This window comes from Hippocampus comes, unplaced genomic scaffold (assembly GCF_001891065.2).
Source record: "Hippocampus comes isolate QL1 unplaced genomic scaffold, H_comes_QL1_v1.1 scaffold314, whole genome shotgun sequence".
Taxonomy (NCBI): domain Eukaryota; kingdom Metazoa; phylum Chordata; class Actinopteri; order Syngnathiformes; family Syngnathidae; genus Hippocampus; species Hippocampus comes.
The window spans coordinates 328174-348290 of NW_017805152.1; the positions used below are offsets into that span (position 1 = coordinate 328174).

General features: G+C 45.9%; 1 protein-coding gene across 1 annotated transcript in view; it reads right to left on the minus strand.

Annotated features, from left to right (window-relative positions):
* Nucleotides 1-18134, minus strand: part of grin2aa (glutamate receptor, ionotropic, N-methyl D-aspartate 2A, a) — a 79203-nt gene extending 61069 nt beyond the window's left edge. Inside the window, exons 1-2 of the mRNA XM_019868241.1 lie at nt 17581-18134; nt 10060-10572 (exon numbers count right to left, since the gene is read on the minus strand). Of these exons, the coding sequence (XP_019723800.1) occupies nt 10060-10572; nt 17581-17832 (765 nt within the window). The 5' untranslated portion in view covers nt 17833-18134. The remainder of the gene's footprint in view (nt 1-10059; nt 10573-17580) is intronic.
* Nucleotides 18135-20117: the final 1983 nt, after the last annotated feature.

The window sequence follows — 20117 nt, forward strand, 5'->3', positions numbered from 1 at the left end:
TGAGGTCATCCATGTCCACTCAAACTGGTGACTGCATTTGCGTGCTCTGGACTCCGCCGCACTCAGCGGGTGACGTAGCCGTTTTGGAGACGCTGCGGTCAGCAGTAAAATGTTCCTGAACTGCTCGATATTTCTTGAGTTCTCCTCCTCCGAGTTCCAAATGCACTAAGCCCACATCCATCTTAATCATATGCACAATTTATATTCAGCAGTAGTGCTGATATTTTCATGAGATGTTTGTGTGATGGTAATTACTGTATGCAGAGTGGCGGAGTTAAGAGGTTTGAGACCGAAAAAAGAAATAACATCACTAATAGCAAACTCACGATCAACCGAATAAAAAGAAGACTGTGTGAAAGCTCCTCTTTCTCCTCCAAACTCCTCCATTCTCTCTTTCGGTCGGAACAGTTTTTGGTTCACTCATGAAATCCTCCGTTTGTGAGACGTGAAGTCACGTGAACTTCACAAAATGGTCATCCAAACAGCTCCCCCCTTGGGTGGAGGTGGCGTGACGCTTTAAAAGACGACATAATAAGGACTCTGCGGTTGAAAGAACGAGAGAGTGCCGAGGCAAGTTGCAAATGACCCGATAACTAAAGATAGTCACATCGGAAAAGTGGTTCTCTGCAGCGTTTCCTCAACGGGGAATACAAAAGTGTCGAAAGTCATCCGTAACGACCCAAGCGCCATAAACTTGCCTCCGTCAGACACAATATGGATAACAGGCATCGAGTTTGCAACATGGAAGAAAGCTTAGCTTCCCACTTCAAATGTCAATGTAAATGTATCAAACACAAGCCTAAAAAAAAGAGAAAGGAGGAGCACTCTTCATATTTCTCGACTCCAAGTTGCAAGGCCATCTTTTAACACACACACCAACGCTCAAGTTTCTTGTTCAGCCTGACAGGACCTCTTAAGTTGTCTTTCGTGTTAATGGATGTAGCGCAGCTTCCCTTTTTTTTTTTCTTTTTTTTTTCCAGCGGAGCCAAATGCTGTATGTCGCCTGGGTGGAGAAAGAAAAGGCAGGGGCAGTTAAATAAATGCTGTACCCAACAAAACATGAATAATAAGATTTTCTGGAGAGCCCCCGCCCCCTTCGCCCCTTCCTGGCACGCCCGCCATGTGCTCAGAGCTTGTTCACAGATTGTCACCGAGGGGGACATTCTCCCAAAGTATCTTCCCGTCCATCCCAGCCAGGCCGGCTGACTCCTTTGCCACAATCAAGACTGACTTCACGCCCCGCGGAGCTTTCCATCATAACACAGAGGCGAGGGACACGAGGAAAAGACTCATCCCGGCAATATTTAATTCATGTCACTCTCGATGCGGGCGTCGCTCCATCCGCTGTCTTTTCGTACAGCTCACTGCCCCCCCCCCCCACTTCCCACACATGAGGCGCTGGGCCTCGACCATGATAACACACAGCCAAAGTCCACGGACAATTCCACAGAGATAACACGAATGCACTTTAGGAACGTTACCAAAAAATAAAAATAAATAAAAGAAGGTAGCCAGTTTCAGACAACATCTGGGCGCACTGCATTCCAACTCAACAAGGCAGGTGTGTGCCATCTTGTTCTGTCCACGTTAATCACGATAAATTAAAAAAACTGCAGTGATGTAATTTCGAATTCACACACCCATACTTCAAAGTTATGTCATCTTTTTTTTTTACAGCCTTCTTCCTGCACCTCACCAGGCCACGCCTCCAACCTCAGCGGACAGAAGGTAGACAGACAGCACAATGAATTGAAGGGGTGACGCACTGTACTATCATTCGACATCATACCAAGATGTAAATGAGAGCAAATGACGAGGGCCAACCAAAAAGATCCTAAGACGCCTCACAAAACATTTGAGCAGGCATGCGCCACCAAATGGTCTCGTCTATTTTTCGTTACTACGCGCAGCTTTTGTGTTCCTGTTATGAACATCCACAACGTCTCGGTACCCTTTCATCAGCGTCGTCTTTGCGTACAGTCCGAAGGGGCAGGGGGTCCATTTCCTTCTTTGCGGCTTATCTAATTAGATCAAACTCAGAGCGAGCGAGTGTTGACTGACCTCCGAGCACAGCGGATTTGTATTTAAATCCCAAAGCGTCCGAGAGGGAAGACGTTGCATCATTATAAAAGTAACTAACAAGGCTGGAGAATTGACTGCATCAATAGTTGCAGGAGAAAAGAATCCATAAACCCGCCGCGGAAGCAGAAAGACGGATGAAAAGTTGGAGGAAATAGCAACTAAAATGGGAAATTAAGACGATGGAAATGCCCGCGTCTGCACTTCGAGGGTCCCGAAGCCATGTTTAAAATGCCTCTTCAATATTATCATTAAGCCTCGCTGATGTCATCTCTGGTAATCAATGGCGAAAAGTCATAAAGCTCGGTCTGCCTCCACAGATTTGCTGACAGGCAAATCAAATTCCCATGATTCCTTCTCATTTTTCAATTACCCGCAAACTGGATACATTCATGGGGAACGCCCTCCCTCCTACTGTTGTGGATCTAATGAGAGTTCCCAGAAGTACAAACTGTTCAATTGCATTGAATTTAAAAAAAAAAAAAAAAAATCTAAACCGACAATTTTTTTTGGTATGACAAAATCTACAACTTGATCATCACATGGGATGATAAAAAAAAAAAAAATCACTTTGGAAGGCTCTTCCTCGACGACTGCAGAGACGAGCCTCGCAAACTGCCAGTGCGAAATGATGAGTGTCTCGACTCGACACATGCAAGAGTCTGTCGAAATGCAATCATTTCATCATGTAAGCGATTGTTGATCAGCTGCGTCAGAAGCAATAACTGCGCGGTGTCCAACACAAATATACGGCAACGTGTGAGTTACAGTACGGTAAATTTCCCCTTCGGGCGGGAGATTAAATTGAGGAGGGTGGCACGGTGCACGATTGTTCAGCACTTCCATCAAACAGTTCCAAGGTCAAAGGTTCCACTCTTGGTTCCGTATCACTCCTGTGGACTTTGCATGTTCTGCCCATGCTTGTGTTTGTTTTCTCCGAGGACTTCAGTCCATATTTCAATAACACGCATGCAAGATTGGTGGAAAACTGTAAATTGTTCTTCGTTGTGAATGTTTGTCGAAATTTCTCTTTTCTCGTTCGCAAGCTGGCCGTTCTTTTTTTTTTTTTTTTTTACTTTGAACACATGCACTTGCAAGTGCTGAAAATCTCATGCATAAACCACCGTGATAGCTGCTGACTCAACTTCACTTCCTGAACACCAACACCGTTGTTGTTGTTGCACGCATATCCATTTTTCAAGCATGGAAGAATGGAAATTAATTTTTCATGCAAGGCATTAACGTTACCATGTTCCAAAAAGAAGCGCGTTTACAGCAGGGCGTTCGACTCTGGCCCTCGACGGCCCCTATTCACGCATGTTTTCGCTTCACCTCAAAGTCACAAACATTTTAGGAAGAAAAATAGGAGATTACTGGCCCGGAATTTCTTTGATGCAACAACAGAAGTAAAAAAACAGCGGGCGATTTTTGTCATCGTATGAAATCGGTTAATAGTAGGAGTAGATTGAGCAAGTTGTGGGGTGACAGTGGTGGGTCAAAGTTGGGCACCATACCTGTCAATCACTCGCGCGACTCCGCTTGCCTGGACTTTAACGGTGACTGACGAGCCGTGCCGAGAGGTGCATAGCATCAATCGGCTAACGTCACTCATCGAAAAAAAAATATGCAACTTGTAGTGCGTACAAGGATTAAGACACAGGATTCTGTGTGCGGCTAAAGAGGATAATATAATCTTAAATGCCTAAGCGACAAAAAAAAAAAAAAAAGGGGGAGAAAACACGTCTGGAGCGAAGCAAGCTTTTTTTTTTTTTTATCCTCAAACCGATGTCTTTTCCTTATTCTACAAACACAGGCGGCAGCCGCGTACACGTTATCAATATATTAGCCGGGCTTAAAGTGAGAGCACAAAATTCTTTCCCAGAATGCCCCCTGGGTGTCTCTGTCGTCTCGCTGCGACTGAGCTCACTTTATATTTACTGGAAGCTTTGCGAGCGGCTGACAGGAGAGCGGTCAAGCAGATCAGGAATTCAATTCACGCGCAGAGGAAAACTTGGGATCATCGACAAGAACTGCGTAAGAAACAGATAGACGGGCAAACACACATACACACGCGTACACAACGATTTGTCAGACGTTCAAATACGCGACAAACAGACGAGGATTATTGTGACGTTTGCCAGTTTGCTTATTCTTGTTACGCATGAAAGCTGATGCAGCCTTTGCACTCGGGCTGGGGAAAAACGGTTTGGATGGATGTTAATGTTAAATTGTTTAATCTGCACTGAAGGATTGGCTCCAAAGCGCCAGCCGCGCCAGCTGCCAGCTTTCAAGTTTGAGACCAACCGAAATGGTGGTTGAAGAGAGTCGGAGTTTGACTCTAAGCAAAGCATTGGAGCCTCCAATTTTTGTGGACAAATATCTCTTCTTCAGAGAGCATGTGAACCCTTTCCATTGATGTCAGCCATGTCACACAAGGCCAAAATACTTCATGAACACGAACAAAATTCATCCATCCATCCATTTTCTGAAGCGCTTTATCCTCACAAGAGTCGCAGGCCCTGCTGGAGCCTATCCCTGCCGTCTTCGGGCAATAGGCGGGGGGCACCCTGAACCGGTTGCCAGACAATCGCAGGGCACACAGAGACGAACAACTATACGGACAATATTGAGTGTTTAATCAGCCTGCCATGCATTTTTTTTGGAACGTGGGAGGAAACCGGAGTACCCGGAGAAAACCCACACAGGCCCGGGGAGCACATGCAAATTCCACACGGGGAAGCCGTAGCTGGAATTGAACCTATGCAATGTGAGGTCAACTCGCTAACCACTGGCGCACCGGGCCGCCCAAGAAAATAAAGAAAACTAAAACTGAAAAAAACTTTTTTGTTAACTAAATAAAGACAAAATGGGGGAAAAAAACTAGCTAAAACTGTATCTTGGGCTAAGTTTAGATTGCCGGCAAATGTGAACCAAACAGTCTCCCACTGGCATTAGGAACTGCTACTTTCATTGCACACTTGAAAGTATCCCGAAGAACACTGGAGCTAAAAACTCCAAATGACGGTTGTAATGGCACAGTGCCTATATTGGAAAATTCAGAACTGTGAAGTAAGACCACAATGTAAAGGACAACATGAAAACCGCTATCCTCCGTGTCGCCCGTCTCGGCTAACCCGGTTGGCACTTCCATCTTGAGCCGTTGCCAATTATTACAAAATGACACTGGATGAGATGGATTTGATTGAAATGGGTCGTAACTTTTAATTCTTACCATGTCGGGTCAAGCCATTGCGTTGATTTCATTACAGCTTTTACAGCTGCTGACCCGACTGCGCTAACAGCTTCAAATGCAGCGAAAGAGAGATGAAAGGGACAGCGCAACGCCGTAATGGGACATAAACGTCAACTGTTGCCATTAGGGAGAAATGTCCAGAAATGCAAAATGACAGGGAATTGGAAAGGGCGACCTTCAGGTACGCAAAAGGGTGGCGGTTCGCAAACATGCTCGCGGAAGCAGCAAAGCGGTTCGATTTCTTGAAATTGGATCTACTCTAACAGCCTCTTCTCGCAATGCCCGTATTCCATAGTTGCATGCGCACACACACTCAAAGATGTTTATTCGTGACACACACTCATGGTAAATTCAAAACCTGGAGCGAAAGAATGGTAATTGTTCAGTGAGAGACGTCTTAGCGAGGTAATGGGCGACGCGAGAGCGCCGCGACGCCGTTATTAGCCTCGACACAAACACGCGCGGCCAATTATAGACGCCAATATTGATGAGTATGTCGACACAAACTCAGCACGCACACTCCTGATGAACATCCACAGAGGTGTGTGTGTGTATTTGTGTTTGTACAAGGGAGCATTCAGGGAAGCTCTAGTTTAGCATAGGGAAGATGTTCAAGCAGCATGACAGTGGGAGTTGAGCCAAATGAAAACAAACGTCCCCAAAACAGTAATTGGACATAAATCACGCTGCATTCACTCCCTCCTCAGTCTCTTTGCTATTTATTTGACACACAACAAAACAGCCAGGCATCATCGTGCATCTGTTTTCGTGCACACGTGTGTAATGATACCGCCTGAGGGGAGACGGCAACAGAAATGGGGAAGTAATGTTCTTTGATCAGAGTACAACACACACGGGCACACGAGGCCGCACGCGCTCGCGCACACGTTTGTTACAGTCGGCGTCGACGCTGCGGCAAAAACTTTTCCTTTCGGCCTCGAGCGTCTCATCGCGGCGCCAACGAGGCGCACGAGTGCGTGCCGGCGTCGACAAATGAAATGTACGGCGAGGCTTCATGGTCGTGTGAAGCATTGTATTTATAATATTTACGACGTTCTTATCGAATACATTTAGCACGTATTCAGACTGTCCTTGGCTTGCACTATTTCTTTATTTATTGAAGGTAATCCTTTTCTGGAAGGAAACATGCAGAGAAATAAACTGTATGGAAAAAAGTCAATTTTTTTTTTTTTTTAAGCACGATTCACACTTCATGAAATCGTTCAATGATGTGCCAGAAAAAAGAAGCATATTTTCGAACAATTGGGTAATTTGGTTAATGTTTTTGAAATGTGACCAGTTTTAGGGGCATTTGACTTCTTTTACTGTCGGAATATATTCAATGAACTGTATTGCCGGGCAGCACAATTTCGCCTCGCAACGCAGAGATGCAAGGTTTGATTTCGGCTCCGCCCTTTCTGGGTGAAGTCATTTTTGGCTCCTATAAAACGCTTGTCCATCTATGCGTCTCAGATTATGCAAATTAGCAACCAACTGACTTGTCAAAAAATCTGACGTCTGCCCTAGATTGAGGTTATGCATTTGTAATGAGGTTATGTGATGAAAAAATATTCTCACGTTTCTGTGTTCTCGGAGTCTTTTCCATCCCGACACATTTGCCAAGGTAGCCAAAAGGTTTGATGGCAAGGATGGTGTCACTCGTGTGCTCGAATCTTAATGGCGTGAAGCGACGCCTTGGAAATGGCGGGATTGCACATTTTGATAACGGCCGTATTCTAACGTTTGTGACCACGGGGAGAAGTAGAGAAGCAAGCGGCCGCACACGGATGACTTATACAACACGATGACCTCATGAAATTTTGTTGGCAAAGAAATGTCTCTCAACTGCTTCATTCTGCGCCTCGTGATGCTTCATGATCATGACATATATCACCAAAACATCGGGAGAAAGCAACTGTAGCGACGGAAGACAACAGGCAAATGAAGGGTGGCGGCACGTCAGGTAAGTAGATGTGAGTCACGCCATGCAAATCGTCTTATAAGATGCAGAATGAAGAGCGTTCGTGAGTAACGCGATCCAGTCGGCATTACAGCCTTTGGAGAGAGTCAATTTAGTGCGAGAATTGCATGAAGCCCAAGAACAAGTCAGGGCCAGACATCTACCCACACAATTAAAGCGCTGAAGGAATGAGAGCGTGCAAGAATGAAAGCGTTGATGCAAGAAAGCAAGTAAAAGAGAGTACGAGTCAAAAGCATGAAGAAATTCAATCCAAAACATCAAAATGGCGATTGATTTTTTTTTCCCCCCCGCCTAACAATCAAGCGCAGTGACTTCAAATATAGAAAGAGAAAAGGATTTCTCTCTGTAATCAATAATACAGGAAAATGATCCAATGTTTGACCAAAAAAAAAAAAAAGTTTGCTGGATGGTTGAAAGGGACGAACGCAAAGTTGTGGCAACATTTGTCTTGCTTGCTTGAAGGGAAGTGCTTTCAAATCAAATTCTCAATCCCTTCCCGCGGCTTTGACCGGGAGTCATTCGTACGAAAGCGAGTTAACCTCCACGTGACGGGAAGAGGAAACGCTCCACTCTCAGATGCGTACACGGAGGGCACACGGAGCCGATGAAGCGTATTCGCGGGGACATTTCACACACAGCGTGAAGGCGTAATCACGACGAGACAAACATCGTGAGGCTCTTACAAGGCGTAATCAGCGGAGGCGAGCCTCTCTTCATATTTCACATGAGGATTAGGCAAAATCTGGATGGAACAAGGCGGGGAAAAGACTCCACTATACTTCCACTTCAGAGGGGAAAAACACATCAACCTTCCCCCCCCCCCCCACCCCAACCTATTGGCACTTAAAGTTGAAGGCCACGAAACAGGCGAAAAGCAGCAAAGGCAAAGATTCATGCGAGCGCGGACTTAAAGTAGTACAAATCTGTTGCGGAGAATCTAAAGCGTAAGTATCAAACTTGTGGCTCTGGGTCCATTTGTGATCCACAAGACCATATTTTGCGGCCCCCCTCCTTGACACCAAAGCTTAATGTTAGTGTGGCTTCCCCCCCATTTTTTTTCTTTGCCGTCTCATTGCCCTCTGTGGGTTTTTTTCTTCTTTCAATCACTTCTGGGCTACCATAGCTCGTGCTCGTGACAGCTTTCAGCAAAACGTAACTGAAGTGACACACAGTGGAGGCTAAAGATATGCTGTCACCCGGTCTCAGTCATGTCTTTTTTTTTTTTTTTTTCAAAACCTGCCATGAAGTGAAAGGTTGGTGACGAGACTTTTTTTTTTTTGCTGAACACCCTGGGGCACGACATGTCTTGAACGCATAGGAGGAAGTTGCGGTGCTCAAGAAATCAACCGTCAGTACTTATGTACCAGGGAGACGAGAGCAGGGACTCTGTTACCAATGTTGTTCAGGTCCTGAAGAACCGTTCGTTTTCGGAACTGTTATTAATAAACATTGAGAAGATTTGATTAGGTGTATTTTTTTTTCTTTTTTTTGTGGAGTACTTGATGTGGCCGAGAAACAGCCGCACTCTATCCCCAGCTGCCCCTGCCTAAGTTATTTAATGATGATATTGAAGAGATTTCATCACGCTTGTTAAATATTATGAATGATTTCGAGTTTAGCTTACATGACTAAAAATCTCCAGAGTCACGTTTGCAAAACCAAGAAGCACTTCGCACAACACTTTTCACAGTGCGTCTCAGGAGATGATTGAAAAGTCGATGTCGCACATCTGATGAAATCGCCAGAAACGCCGTTGTGGCTCATGGGAGTTCCACATGACCATACACAAATAGGAGCTTAACCTGAAAAGCAAAAGGGGATGAATGTGGGTGTGGGTGTGGGTGTGGGATATGCTGGCCAAATAGAAGCGAACATCTTCATCGGAAGCTCATCAACGGAATGTGATGAGCTTCCACTAAACGATGAACTTATGTGAAACAAAAATGTACGACCATCCCAATAGTAAATGATGTGATGTACAGTATGCAGTCTAGAGTGAACGACTGCGTGAATGAGAAGAGCAGAATGAGTGAGTTGCTGTTTGATGGAGTTAGGGTGAAATTAATCGACCGGTTTATATATAAAGAGGTGTGCGCCCAAAACAAAAAAAAAATTCACACGACTGCACATGACAAAGTAATGGTCCAACTACCAGCTGGGTTTTGCAGCAGAGGCAGGTGCTTGTGTACTCTGGCATAACATTTTCACTAAGCTTCAGCCATGTTTTCTCGTCCTTTCACGTCTGCTTTTGAATGCCCGACTCTGTCTGAACCTGTGTGCATTCATTCAAAGGAAATTGTAATACCTTTTTCTCAAGTGAAATTCACGCCTATTGAACAGGCTTTGGGTGCACTTCATACACTTAAAAAAAAAGTTATTTTTTGGGGCGGCGGGGCGGGGTTACTTACCTTTTCTGCTTGCCTTCTGCCACATTGCACCACTTTACTCTATTTATCTACACTCTTGGCGGTGCACAGATACAAGCTCGACTGGCACTTGAAAGATTCCAGTGACAATGCTCCCCGTCAGGAAACAACTCGCAAAAGATGCAGAATACTTCACTCCAATTCTGGCAGCAGAAATGCTAGCAACTAAGGTATAGAGAAACAAAAATCTACCGGTGCCCCCATTCACTCTTCACGACACAGCAGTCCGCGCACAAACGTATCAAGCATAAATGCATCATGAGCAGCAAACCAACCAGACTTCCATCAAACATATGTAAAATTCCAGCATTGCTCCATACCTTATCCGCCATGATCATGGATGAGCCCCCGTGGATGCCCAGGATGGGTATGAGCGTCTGCGAGGAAATAAAATCCAATATCTGGGCGATGGCCTCCTGGTCCGTGCCATCGCCAAACACCACGCCGTGGATCTTAGTCCCGGACATCAGGTCACACACGTGGGTGATGATGCTTTTCGGGTCGGTCTCGTTCACGAGCAGACTGACCACATTGACGTCAATGGGCTCCTCCTTGCTCCACAGCGCCCGGATGTCTCGGTCGGAGATGTAACGCGTGCGCCCCAGGATCACCGCGATATTTAGGACCGGCACTTTCTCAGCGGCACCTCCACTTCGCTGCTTTTGAGCTATCGCAGGGTTGGTGATGTAGGTCACCACCACCAGCAGAGCGAAGGAAAGCAGCGCAGCATGACTGCCACCGCCACCGTCACCGCCACGGCCCCAACCGCTGCTCCTTCTGCTCCTCCTCTTGCTTCTGCTGCTGAGGGACATACTTCCGAACCACTTCAGCCCCTGCGTAAGAGAAAAGAGGCTTTGTCAGAGTGCAATTCTTTGAGGGATTGTGTCAGACGCATACGAGCGGGGGGAATGCGCTGGAGGTTGCGGATGGTCGGGAGACATACGAGATGACTCACAAGTGTAAAATTTCCAGTCACAACTACTCGGCTCGGATTGTTCATATGGAGGCGACTTGGGTAGGCTATTTACACGGTATTTAACCTACAGGTGTGTGAACTGCCGTTTACACAGTTGATTTCAAATGCCCTCCGCTGTCCTCAGTGTTACAGTTGCATGGTGATTAGGAATCCGCTCGCTACGTTAGCAACCAAAAGTGGTTTAGGGTCACACGTGTGTTATCGGATTGGCACAAGTCCCAGCTGACCAAATAGTAGAAATGGGACCTTGTGAAAGTGTTGTGATTGAGTCGAAGATGAGCTGAGTCAACAGTTTACTCTCCACTTGGCAAAAACAACAACAGCTATTACAGCTAGCTATTTTACGCGACAAAAATTAGCAAGCGGTGTAACTCCTACTCATCGAGGACCGGAAGGCTTTACTCTCAACCCACGGCTGCCCCTTTGGCACAGCCGCTCCAATGAAAATTTCTTTCGATTGTTGAACAGCACAACCTCTTTGCACTCGAGTTTGCCATTGGAAAAGAGTCAACCGCTGCATTGAAAGTAAGTACTGAGCAGTAGAAATGAGGCTTCATTTCCAAAATGTTTACAAAAATAAAAGACAAGGGTGTCATTCACTGCAAATAGAAAACCAACATTCCTTCCATTTGGGAATCCGCCATTTAGCCTAAAAAATGCTATCAAAACTGATTTGCTATCTTTACTGAAGTCCAAATCAAATTATGTCATGACACAGCCTGCATGAGAAAAATAATCGATTCATGGGATGCCATTTTTGCTACATTTTGAGATCTCATTTACTGTTTACGGTTCTTTCACATCCAGTTTGAAGGTTTTCCCCCAACAATTAAAGCATCTACTAATTAATTATTCCAACCAAATCCAATTAAACGCTCATGAAAAACGCTTCCTGAGGTGGTACAGATGGTTGTATGTGGACTGGGATTGCCTTAAAAGTATGATAATGTGATGAGACAGTGCATGAATCGGTGTGACGGTGCCAGGTAAGACATGGAAGGATGACATCAGCCCCTCTGCACCAACCGGGGCAAAAAAAAAGTACATCGACATCATTGTCTCACATGCTCTACAATTTACACCCTCATCTCTCGAGAGAGACTCGCTGGACACCCGATGCTCAGAGAGCATGAAAGACAGAGGGGGGGCGAAGGGGGAGTCAGAAGGACATGAAACATATGGCCAGATTGTTGTGCACTGCTGACAATTTAAGGATGCGGTGACAGATGACAGCCCGACATATTTTGGTGTCATTGCAGAGCCGTCTTGGGTGAGAAGTTAGTCGTCCTTTTTTCTCTGTTCACATCTGAACAGATTAAAGATGGGATCATGGGTCAGGAACAAAAACTCCACTATTTATGTTGCTATGATTTTTTTGTGGAGGCAGGGACGCCTCTATAGATTTAATACCAACTGAAGGAAAGCATATAGAGCAGGTTTGCAAGGTCCATTTCCAAAAATCTATTTTTAAGTGAAATGTACGGATCAAGAAACAAGTCATATTTCAGTTTAATAACCTCGAAGGTACAATGGCATTCTGGTTGTGTTCTCCACATCACATCAGGTTATTTTCTTTTCGAAAAGGGCCGTCATCGCTTCGGATTTTCGTGCTGTGTTGTGAGCTGAATAATACAAGGACACTTTTTTTTTTTTTTTTTGTCATTGTGTGTTTTGTAAAAGAAGCAGCGGAACCCATGTCCCCGGTGCCTAGCTGAGCATTAAATATCGTTAAAGCAGACCCGAGGATGAATCATCCAAATCTAGGTCTCTTCACTGGAGAGAGTGCAGCAATTCCAAATGGCTTCCTGACATTGATCTCCTTTTACCGAAAAGTCATGGGAGCTCCCATGTAGTTTTGCTCTCATCAATGAATCAGTTTGACCCCTTGTGAAGTATTATTTTGTTGACTACTATGCCCGCAGTCCTGCTCAAATGATACTGTGATTATTTTCAGGACCACCATAAGCCCCCGTGACAAGTGAATCAGTCATTGACACGATTACTTTTCCTCAGGCGATGAAAGCAGTGGTGTTAGTCGCCGCTTCCCCGGGCGCGACGTTTCAAAAGAAACGAGTGTTTGTATCTACGGGCATTTATTTTTACGCGCATGATCCGTTTTGGGTTGCGTCACATGACTGTTTCACCAATCCAATGAACTACGAGCGACTCTTTTTCACCAATCAAACAAAGCTGGGCAGTCACATGACCACACACAGTCTCGCATGGCCCCGCACAAAGTTTCCAAAGTGACCCTTTGACATGAAACAGGGCAGAAATTTACATTGACAACTCAAGTGAATATAAGCGGTATCAGAAATCGATGGATGAACTATGTAAAAAAAAAAAAAAAAACTGTCGTGTCATGCACTGTCACCTGCATCTGCCTATAACGAGTGGCATTTTAGCCTACAAGAACTCGACTTGGAACCAGAGGAAAATGAAAGAGGCCAGTCTTTTTCTGCATTTGAAAAAAATGTAACACTCTGTGGAATAAAAGCAGCAGGTCAGCCACGGCACGTGAATAATAATTGCTGTTCATCCGACCCAGTCCATTTCAGCTCTCTGTTCTTCTCGCTGTGGAAAGGCTTGAGTGCGTTCAAAAGGAGGGGGGGAAAGCAATTCCAGCGTATGCGCGGAACTGAAGATAAAACGGAAAGCCGGCAGAAATGGGGCTGTTTTGGCCAAATGAAACAGATGTCAACACTTAGAATAAATGTGATAATTTATTGTGGCTGAATTTGCCTTCGTTTATCACCTCCCAGTTGCACTTCCCTTTCATCTATTTGTTTGGTGCCATCCTCTCCCCGGCAGTTCTCTAATTTCCCGTCACTCGCCGCCATGCCGCAGTAATGAGCAACATTTTAAGACGAGGTTCATATTTTTTTCCACGCCTGATTTATTCATATCTATCTTTACTATGCTATAGTAGATTGCAACGTGCATATTTATTGGCCTCTTTAGCTTCTGGCCATGTCTTCTGATATCTTCATTGAAAAGCGAGTTCCTGAAGGCTGCTGGAATAAATGCGGCACTCCAAGCGGCCGCCGAGGAGAACAGTGCTGCAATGCCAGCCCGCTGAGGTGGGCAAAACATTGTAAGAAGGTGCCGGTGATCTAGTAAAGGATCAAATTCCAATTTAGACAACTTCCAAACATTTACGGGGTGGAGGGGATGAACGGAAAAAGTTGAAAAAAAAAGGGCATGTACTCGTAAAACTGGAGTAAATGCAATTTTTTTTAAAAAAAAAGGGAATTGCTCACATGCAAGGAAAAAGGAAGAAAGCCGTCGAGTGAGCCGAGCATGCGAGCATCCCCAGCCAAATGGAATTGAAGCAGTATGGCGTCACACAAAGGCTCTCCGCTTTTGGCACCACAACAGTGAACAATGTTTGGCAAGCGCAGCCGTCATCATGGATACCAGTCACGCAAACACAATACACACACACACACACACACTCGACGGCTACCAAAAAGCAAGGGGTTGTATGATTGCCCTTGTACACAACTGTACCAAAAAATAAAATAAAATAACCCAAGCGTCTCCTCCTGCAGGCTGCCATTCCAACCATATGCCTTCACCTCCACAAATCCTCTTTTCTGGTTCACACATAACCATCTTAGATTTGCATCAATAATTCAGCTTGCAATATCTCTTTACATGATGATTAATATGACTGCATTTACCGCCGCAGTCATGATCGTTCTTCCTTGTATCTTCTAACCGGCATTAAAATTACATTATGTACTCTATACATCAATGCGTATGATTTATTTACAAAGTCTGGGCCAGGATGCTTGGTACAGATGATGCTTAGCGCATGTTTTACTGAGGCCAGAAGACCCAGAGGACTTAGTTGTGTGCATTTATGAAGATATGTTGGAGGTTGCAGAAGATTGCCTGGAATGTTGGTTTTTTTTCCACATCTTATGACAACTTTCTTCTCTTCACGTTTTTGTTCTTCACTTTGCCTAGTTTTTCCTTCCTAGTATCTATTCCCACGTTATTATATTGAATAATGTCCTTTTCTCTTCAATAAAACTCCTCTTTGGGTGATTTTTGAGGAATTCATCAAATTGCTCGGGATATTTTAAGGATGTTTTCCCACTCTGATGACTCTCTCATTGACCGTTTGGAGTGTTGCTCAATGACAACACAATTCGTAAATAAGCAGTTTTAGCGCATCGCCTCCGATTGTGCACGACGTATCCGTGCAAGGCGGCCAGAGGTAACCCCGATTTCACACCCTTTGTCCGAGGTGAGACTCAAACAGCTCCCAGGTCAGATCAGTTGTCCATCTTTGCTCTGTGCGCCTGGAACACCTCCAACGAGAGGCGCCCGAGGGCTTCACCTGAATCAGATGCCTTTGCCACCTCAGCTGACACCTCATAGCATGACGGAGCAGCATCTGTCCTCATCTTAACCGCACATTCGAACACGGTTTTAACGTCCCGAAGAAACATTTTATTGCTTTGAAATAAACAAACATCAAAAGCATCGCATGAAGGGACTCAAACAGATCATCGCATATTTTCCTTCCAGGATCCACCACTTGTATTCCAGAAAGACAAACCGCAATGACACCTCAAAGGCTCATTCTGACTGCCTGCGTGGGTTTTCTCCGGGTACTCCGGTTTCCTCCCACATTCCAAAAACATGCATGACAGGCTGATTGACCACTCGAAATTATCCCTCGGCGTGTGTGTGAGCGCGGATGGTTGTTTGTCTCTGTGTGCCCTGCGATTGGCTGGCAACCGGTTCAGGGTGTCCCCCGCCTACCGCCCGAAAATGGCTGGGATACGCTCCAGCACCCGCCGCGACCCTTGTGAGGATAAAGCGGATCGGAAAATGGATGGATGGATGGTTCCGTACATATGGTTCCCCACTACAGGCACACGCTATGAAAATAATCATTTGGTGAATACAAACTCTTTTTTTGGGCAGCTGTGACATACACCTGACGTGTGTTCAGTACAGGTGCTGCTCTTGTGAATATGTGAGGTCGTGTATAGCTCAAGAGGGATGTGCGACGGGGAGACATGTTGAGGCCTGAGCCGTAGCAGACGATTACTTCCGCTGGGCTTCTCGTGAGTGCGAGTGCCCGTCGCACTGAGCAGATGGCAGAGAAGAGAGTACGGGAAGCAAAAGAAGGAAGTTCAATTACCTTTTTCACCAAAACAAAACAATCGACCAAGTCTCGCAAGAGCGTTTCATCTCACTGACTGTAATCAAATTCAAAATGGTTGCAAGGAAGGCAATTTTATTGCCGTCTTCTTGAATCCGTTTTCAGTTGGGACAAAGATTTCAAATGATTAATTAGCCACTAAAAACTTATTAGTTGACCTCGATTGAGACAAAAAGCAGTTTGGACCATTGGTGTTGTGATTCTCTTGGATACACTTTGTAGTTGAAGCAGTTCTTTGCCTCCACACGATTTCAAGAATCATTTTCAGTAAGCGTGAACATTTCAGAAGCTGCGTGTGGACTCCCATCAAGCCTTTTCATTTGATCCTTTGCGTGGTCAAGGGGCTCTTCATGCATCTCAGTCAGTCGCAGGAGTGACATGCAGAATGACAACAACTGACACCCGGGGGCAACTTCAGTGGAGCGTCAACAATGAATGAAGCTCCAAAGGGTTACGACACCATTTCGACATCCATGAACATTAATCACAAAAATATATGGAGCACAGTAACTAGCATGCAGTTGACTGATGGACTTGGTCGTCTTCAACCGAATTATTTGCCACTTTGTATACTATAATTTCAGATGTGATAGAATCCCATCACATTGAAACTTTTCTACTTTTTCTCAGGTAGGCAGCAAAACCAGAAGGCAAAAATGCTTCCGCGTTGGCCTCAGTCTGCATGGGGTGGAGGAGGCGGTGTGTGGGTTAATACTTTATTTCCTTTTTCTGTCAAAGAAATATGGATTGGCCCTCCATGGGCTGCAGCTGACGCCTTTACCGAGAGGGAGGAGGAGAGAACTGCGCTCCAACAACGTGACTAGAGCCCGAGAACAGGGAGGGAGGTTCAAGTCGGTTCAACGAAGCCAACACAATACAATGTCGACCCCTACTGGTTAATAAGGGGACTGCCTCCCGCATCCGCGACGAAGACTCGTCCGTGGTCTTAAAATATAATTTTTTTTCCCAGCCTCATAATGGATTACATCACGTTCCGACAGAGTTCGACAAAATATCACAACTCACGATGTACTTATTGAATCGAAAGGAAGGGGTTACGAATGACATCACTGACAACGATTGTTGGGATGGGACGTGCACGAAGTAAAAGTTGTCCCAGCAAGATGAAATCAACTAATTTAGATGGAAACTGGAGAACTCCATCATAGCCATGCTTTACCTCGTTTGTTCATTAATATACAACGTGTTCTATCAAATTGGACGCCTCTCGTATTATGAATACGCGAGGATGAATTTGGACGATCGTACGAGAGATCTGCGCGTTTGATTTCACGTTTTCTATCAGGTAAAAGGTGCTCGTGATTTTAGGAGACGATAGGTGTCGAAATAGGCAACAAGGGGAGTGCTGTTACATTGATGTCGCCTCAAAGCAGCCTGCGCTCCCCTCACTGCGCAACTGGATGAAATATGAGCCAATTAGAGTCTATATCTGCGCCATGCGGACATTTACTTTAATTTTCATTCGCATCGTTGATGAGATAGTTTTCCTTTCGGTTGGATTAAAATCAGGTTGATGTGGTGTGGTGTCGATGCCGCACTTTGGCTTGGGGACGCCTGTGGGGTTACCCGCAGAGCGCATCAGCAACGGCTGGAGAAGGTGTTGGAGCTCCACCATGCAACATTCGGGGGAGGGGGGGGGGGACAAAAAAGACAACTACTTACAACATGTCCCTTCCACAGAGCTCCAAAATAGTAGCGTGAGATGACATTGCAACAGTCCCCTCTTGCCTCCGCGAAAGCCTGCAGCCTCGGATGGTGCTCACTCTCAAACGCTGCACAGCAGGGGGGTGGGGGCAACAAACCACCCGATATCTGGAGAGCAATAATTTCCACCGCGCGTGCCCCCAAAATGACAAGAATTGAGTGAAATTCCACGCTCTTGTCACTTTGTGACGGCGCCGCTGCAAAGAACATCAATGTTGTAGTAATCCAATTTTCATCGTGCGTGCGCCTGCGGCTGCTGATTCTCCACTGCAATCTCTACCGGCCCCGCGCATGGTGGTGGGGGGGCTCAAGCAGCCTCTATGAGATCACGCAGCTCTCGGTATCCTGTCATTGCCGTCCCGGGGCTGAGGAGAAGGAAGAGGCAGGCTGGACGCGCGCATTCATGGACCAGCAAGAGAGCTCCTGCAGCCCGCAAAGCGTTGCATGCGCGGGACCCGCTTTCTCTTGCTGTCTCGCGCTCTCGCTCCCTCCCTCCCTCCCTCACTACCTCGTCGTGCACGTTTGTGTTTATGTGATGAGTGCACTGAATGTGCTCTGGTGCGTGAGTCAATTCCTCCATGCGCTCTCACTGCAGATCCGAGGGCAGCTGGACCCTCGATGAAGCCTCCTTTCAGGGCGAGGAGAGTTGGGCAAATTTCACAACATTTATCCTCTGTTCCGAGCACAACCACTTTAGGGATTCCGTCTTTTTCGGTGAGGGGTGGGGGGGGGATAGACGCCGCGTCTTTGGGGAATTTTTCGAGAGTCAATTCAGCTGGAAAGTGGAGCGCATGCAGCAGAGCTGATAAATGGTGCAAAGAAGCAATGGTGCATATAAGGGATCAATGCGGGATGAAAGGCATCCACTCCATCTTGAGCCATGAGAAGTGGGCATGGAGGGCAATATAAATTAAGTACAATGGCTGTTGGTGAATGAGGGTGGGGGGGGGGGGGGTTGCAAGACGGGAATATTATTTTGTGTTAGCATTTGAAGTTGCCTTTTTTTCTTTACAGAATCCCTCAATATTCATTCCACCCCATATCAGTAATTATTGTTGCAGTGTTTGTTCAGCCATGGGAACCAATGTTAAGTAATAATAATAATTAATCAGATTTATCCATCCACCCATCCATTTTCTGAACTGCTTTATACTCACAAGGGTCGCGGGCATGCTGGAGCCTATCTCAGCGGTCTTTGGTCACTAGGCGGGATACACCCTGAACCGGTTGCCAGCCAATCGCAGGGCACACATAGACGAACAACCAGCCACGCTCACAGACACACACACACATAGGGACAATTTCGAGTGGTCAATCAGCCTGTCATGCATGTTTTTAGATTGTGGGAGGAAACTGGAGTACCCGGAGAAAACCCACACAGGCACGCGCAGAAGATGCAAACTCCACACAGGAAGGCCGGAGCCAGAATCGAACCCTGCGCCGCTGCACTGTGAGGCCGACGCGCGAACCAGTCGATCACCGAGCGAGCCGCCCCAGATTTATACAGATCTTTGTTTTTTGGACACACGAAGACCCTTCACAGTGGATCCATTATTCATGTACTTACACATTCCTGTTGTAGAGGTGGCAAACTGCGTTCTGTAGCCACAGCTGCGCATTCACGGGCAGGCTGATGGAAGTGCGGCTGCCATGTGCCTATGGAACCTCAGACCGGTACCAAACAAATTCAAACCCAGTCCGACACGTCATGTTGTGTCTTGATTGCGTTCCAGCTCCAGCTGCGGTGAAGGGAGTTTCCCTCCAGCAGGTGCACCTGTGCCTCGTTTCCTCTTCAAGCCTTGTTTTGTATGTCAGGACCCCGACTTCTGCGACGCCTTGTCGGCTTATTGACCTTGCTTGCTGTTGTGCAAAAATGTGATTTTCCAGACCTCTCAATACCATTCATAGTCGCTCTCAGAGATTGTTGTTTCTAAATACTTTTGTTATTCTAGTATTGCTCTTTGTTTTTGGTGTTATTGAACTTCTGGACATTTCGTTTGCATATTCGCGGTGTTCTATTGAACCTTGCCTTTGCAAGCGCTTTTGGTTTCATGCATTGTTTCTCCTGGCATCTTGTGACCAGCAGTTTTTTTTTTAAATAAATATTTTTGTCATTGCACTTTGTCTGAGCCTGCATTTTGGACTTTGAAAACATTAACTATACCAGTGTGAGTGGCGCTGGAGGCAATGTGGGTGAAATGACAGAGCAGGAATGGAACAGCCAACTCTTTGGTTACTGGGCGAGCTGCTGGATACCTCCTCAGCCAGGGCTCCCCGGGTGTGTGCAAGCACTTCAAACCTTAATTAGACCATGCACTCGCACCTTTTGTCCCACAGACCTTCCAACGTTTCATTATCAGTGAGCTCTCGGGGTTTTACTGCATTGTGAACAGGAATGATGAATTTCAAACTGATTACCTCTTTTGTGAACCTAAATTTGACCCGGCTCCATTGAGTCGTCAGAATTTAATAAAGCATAATATTCAACTATGGTT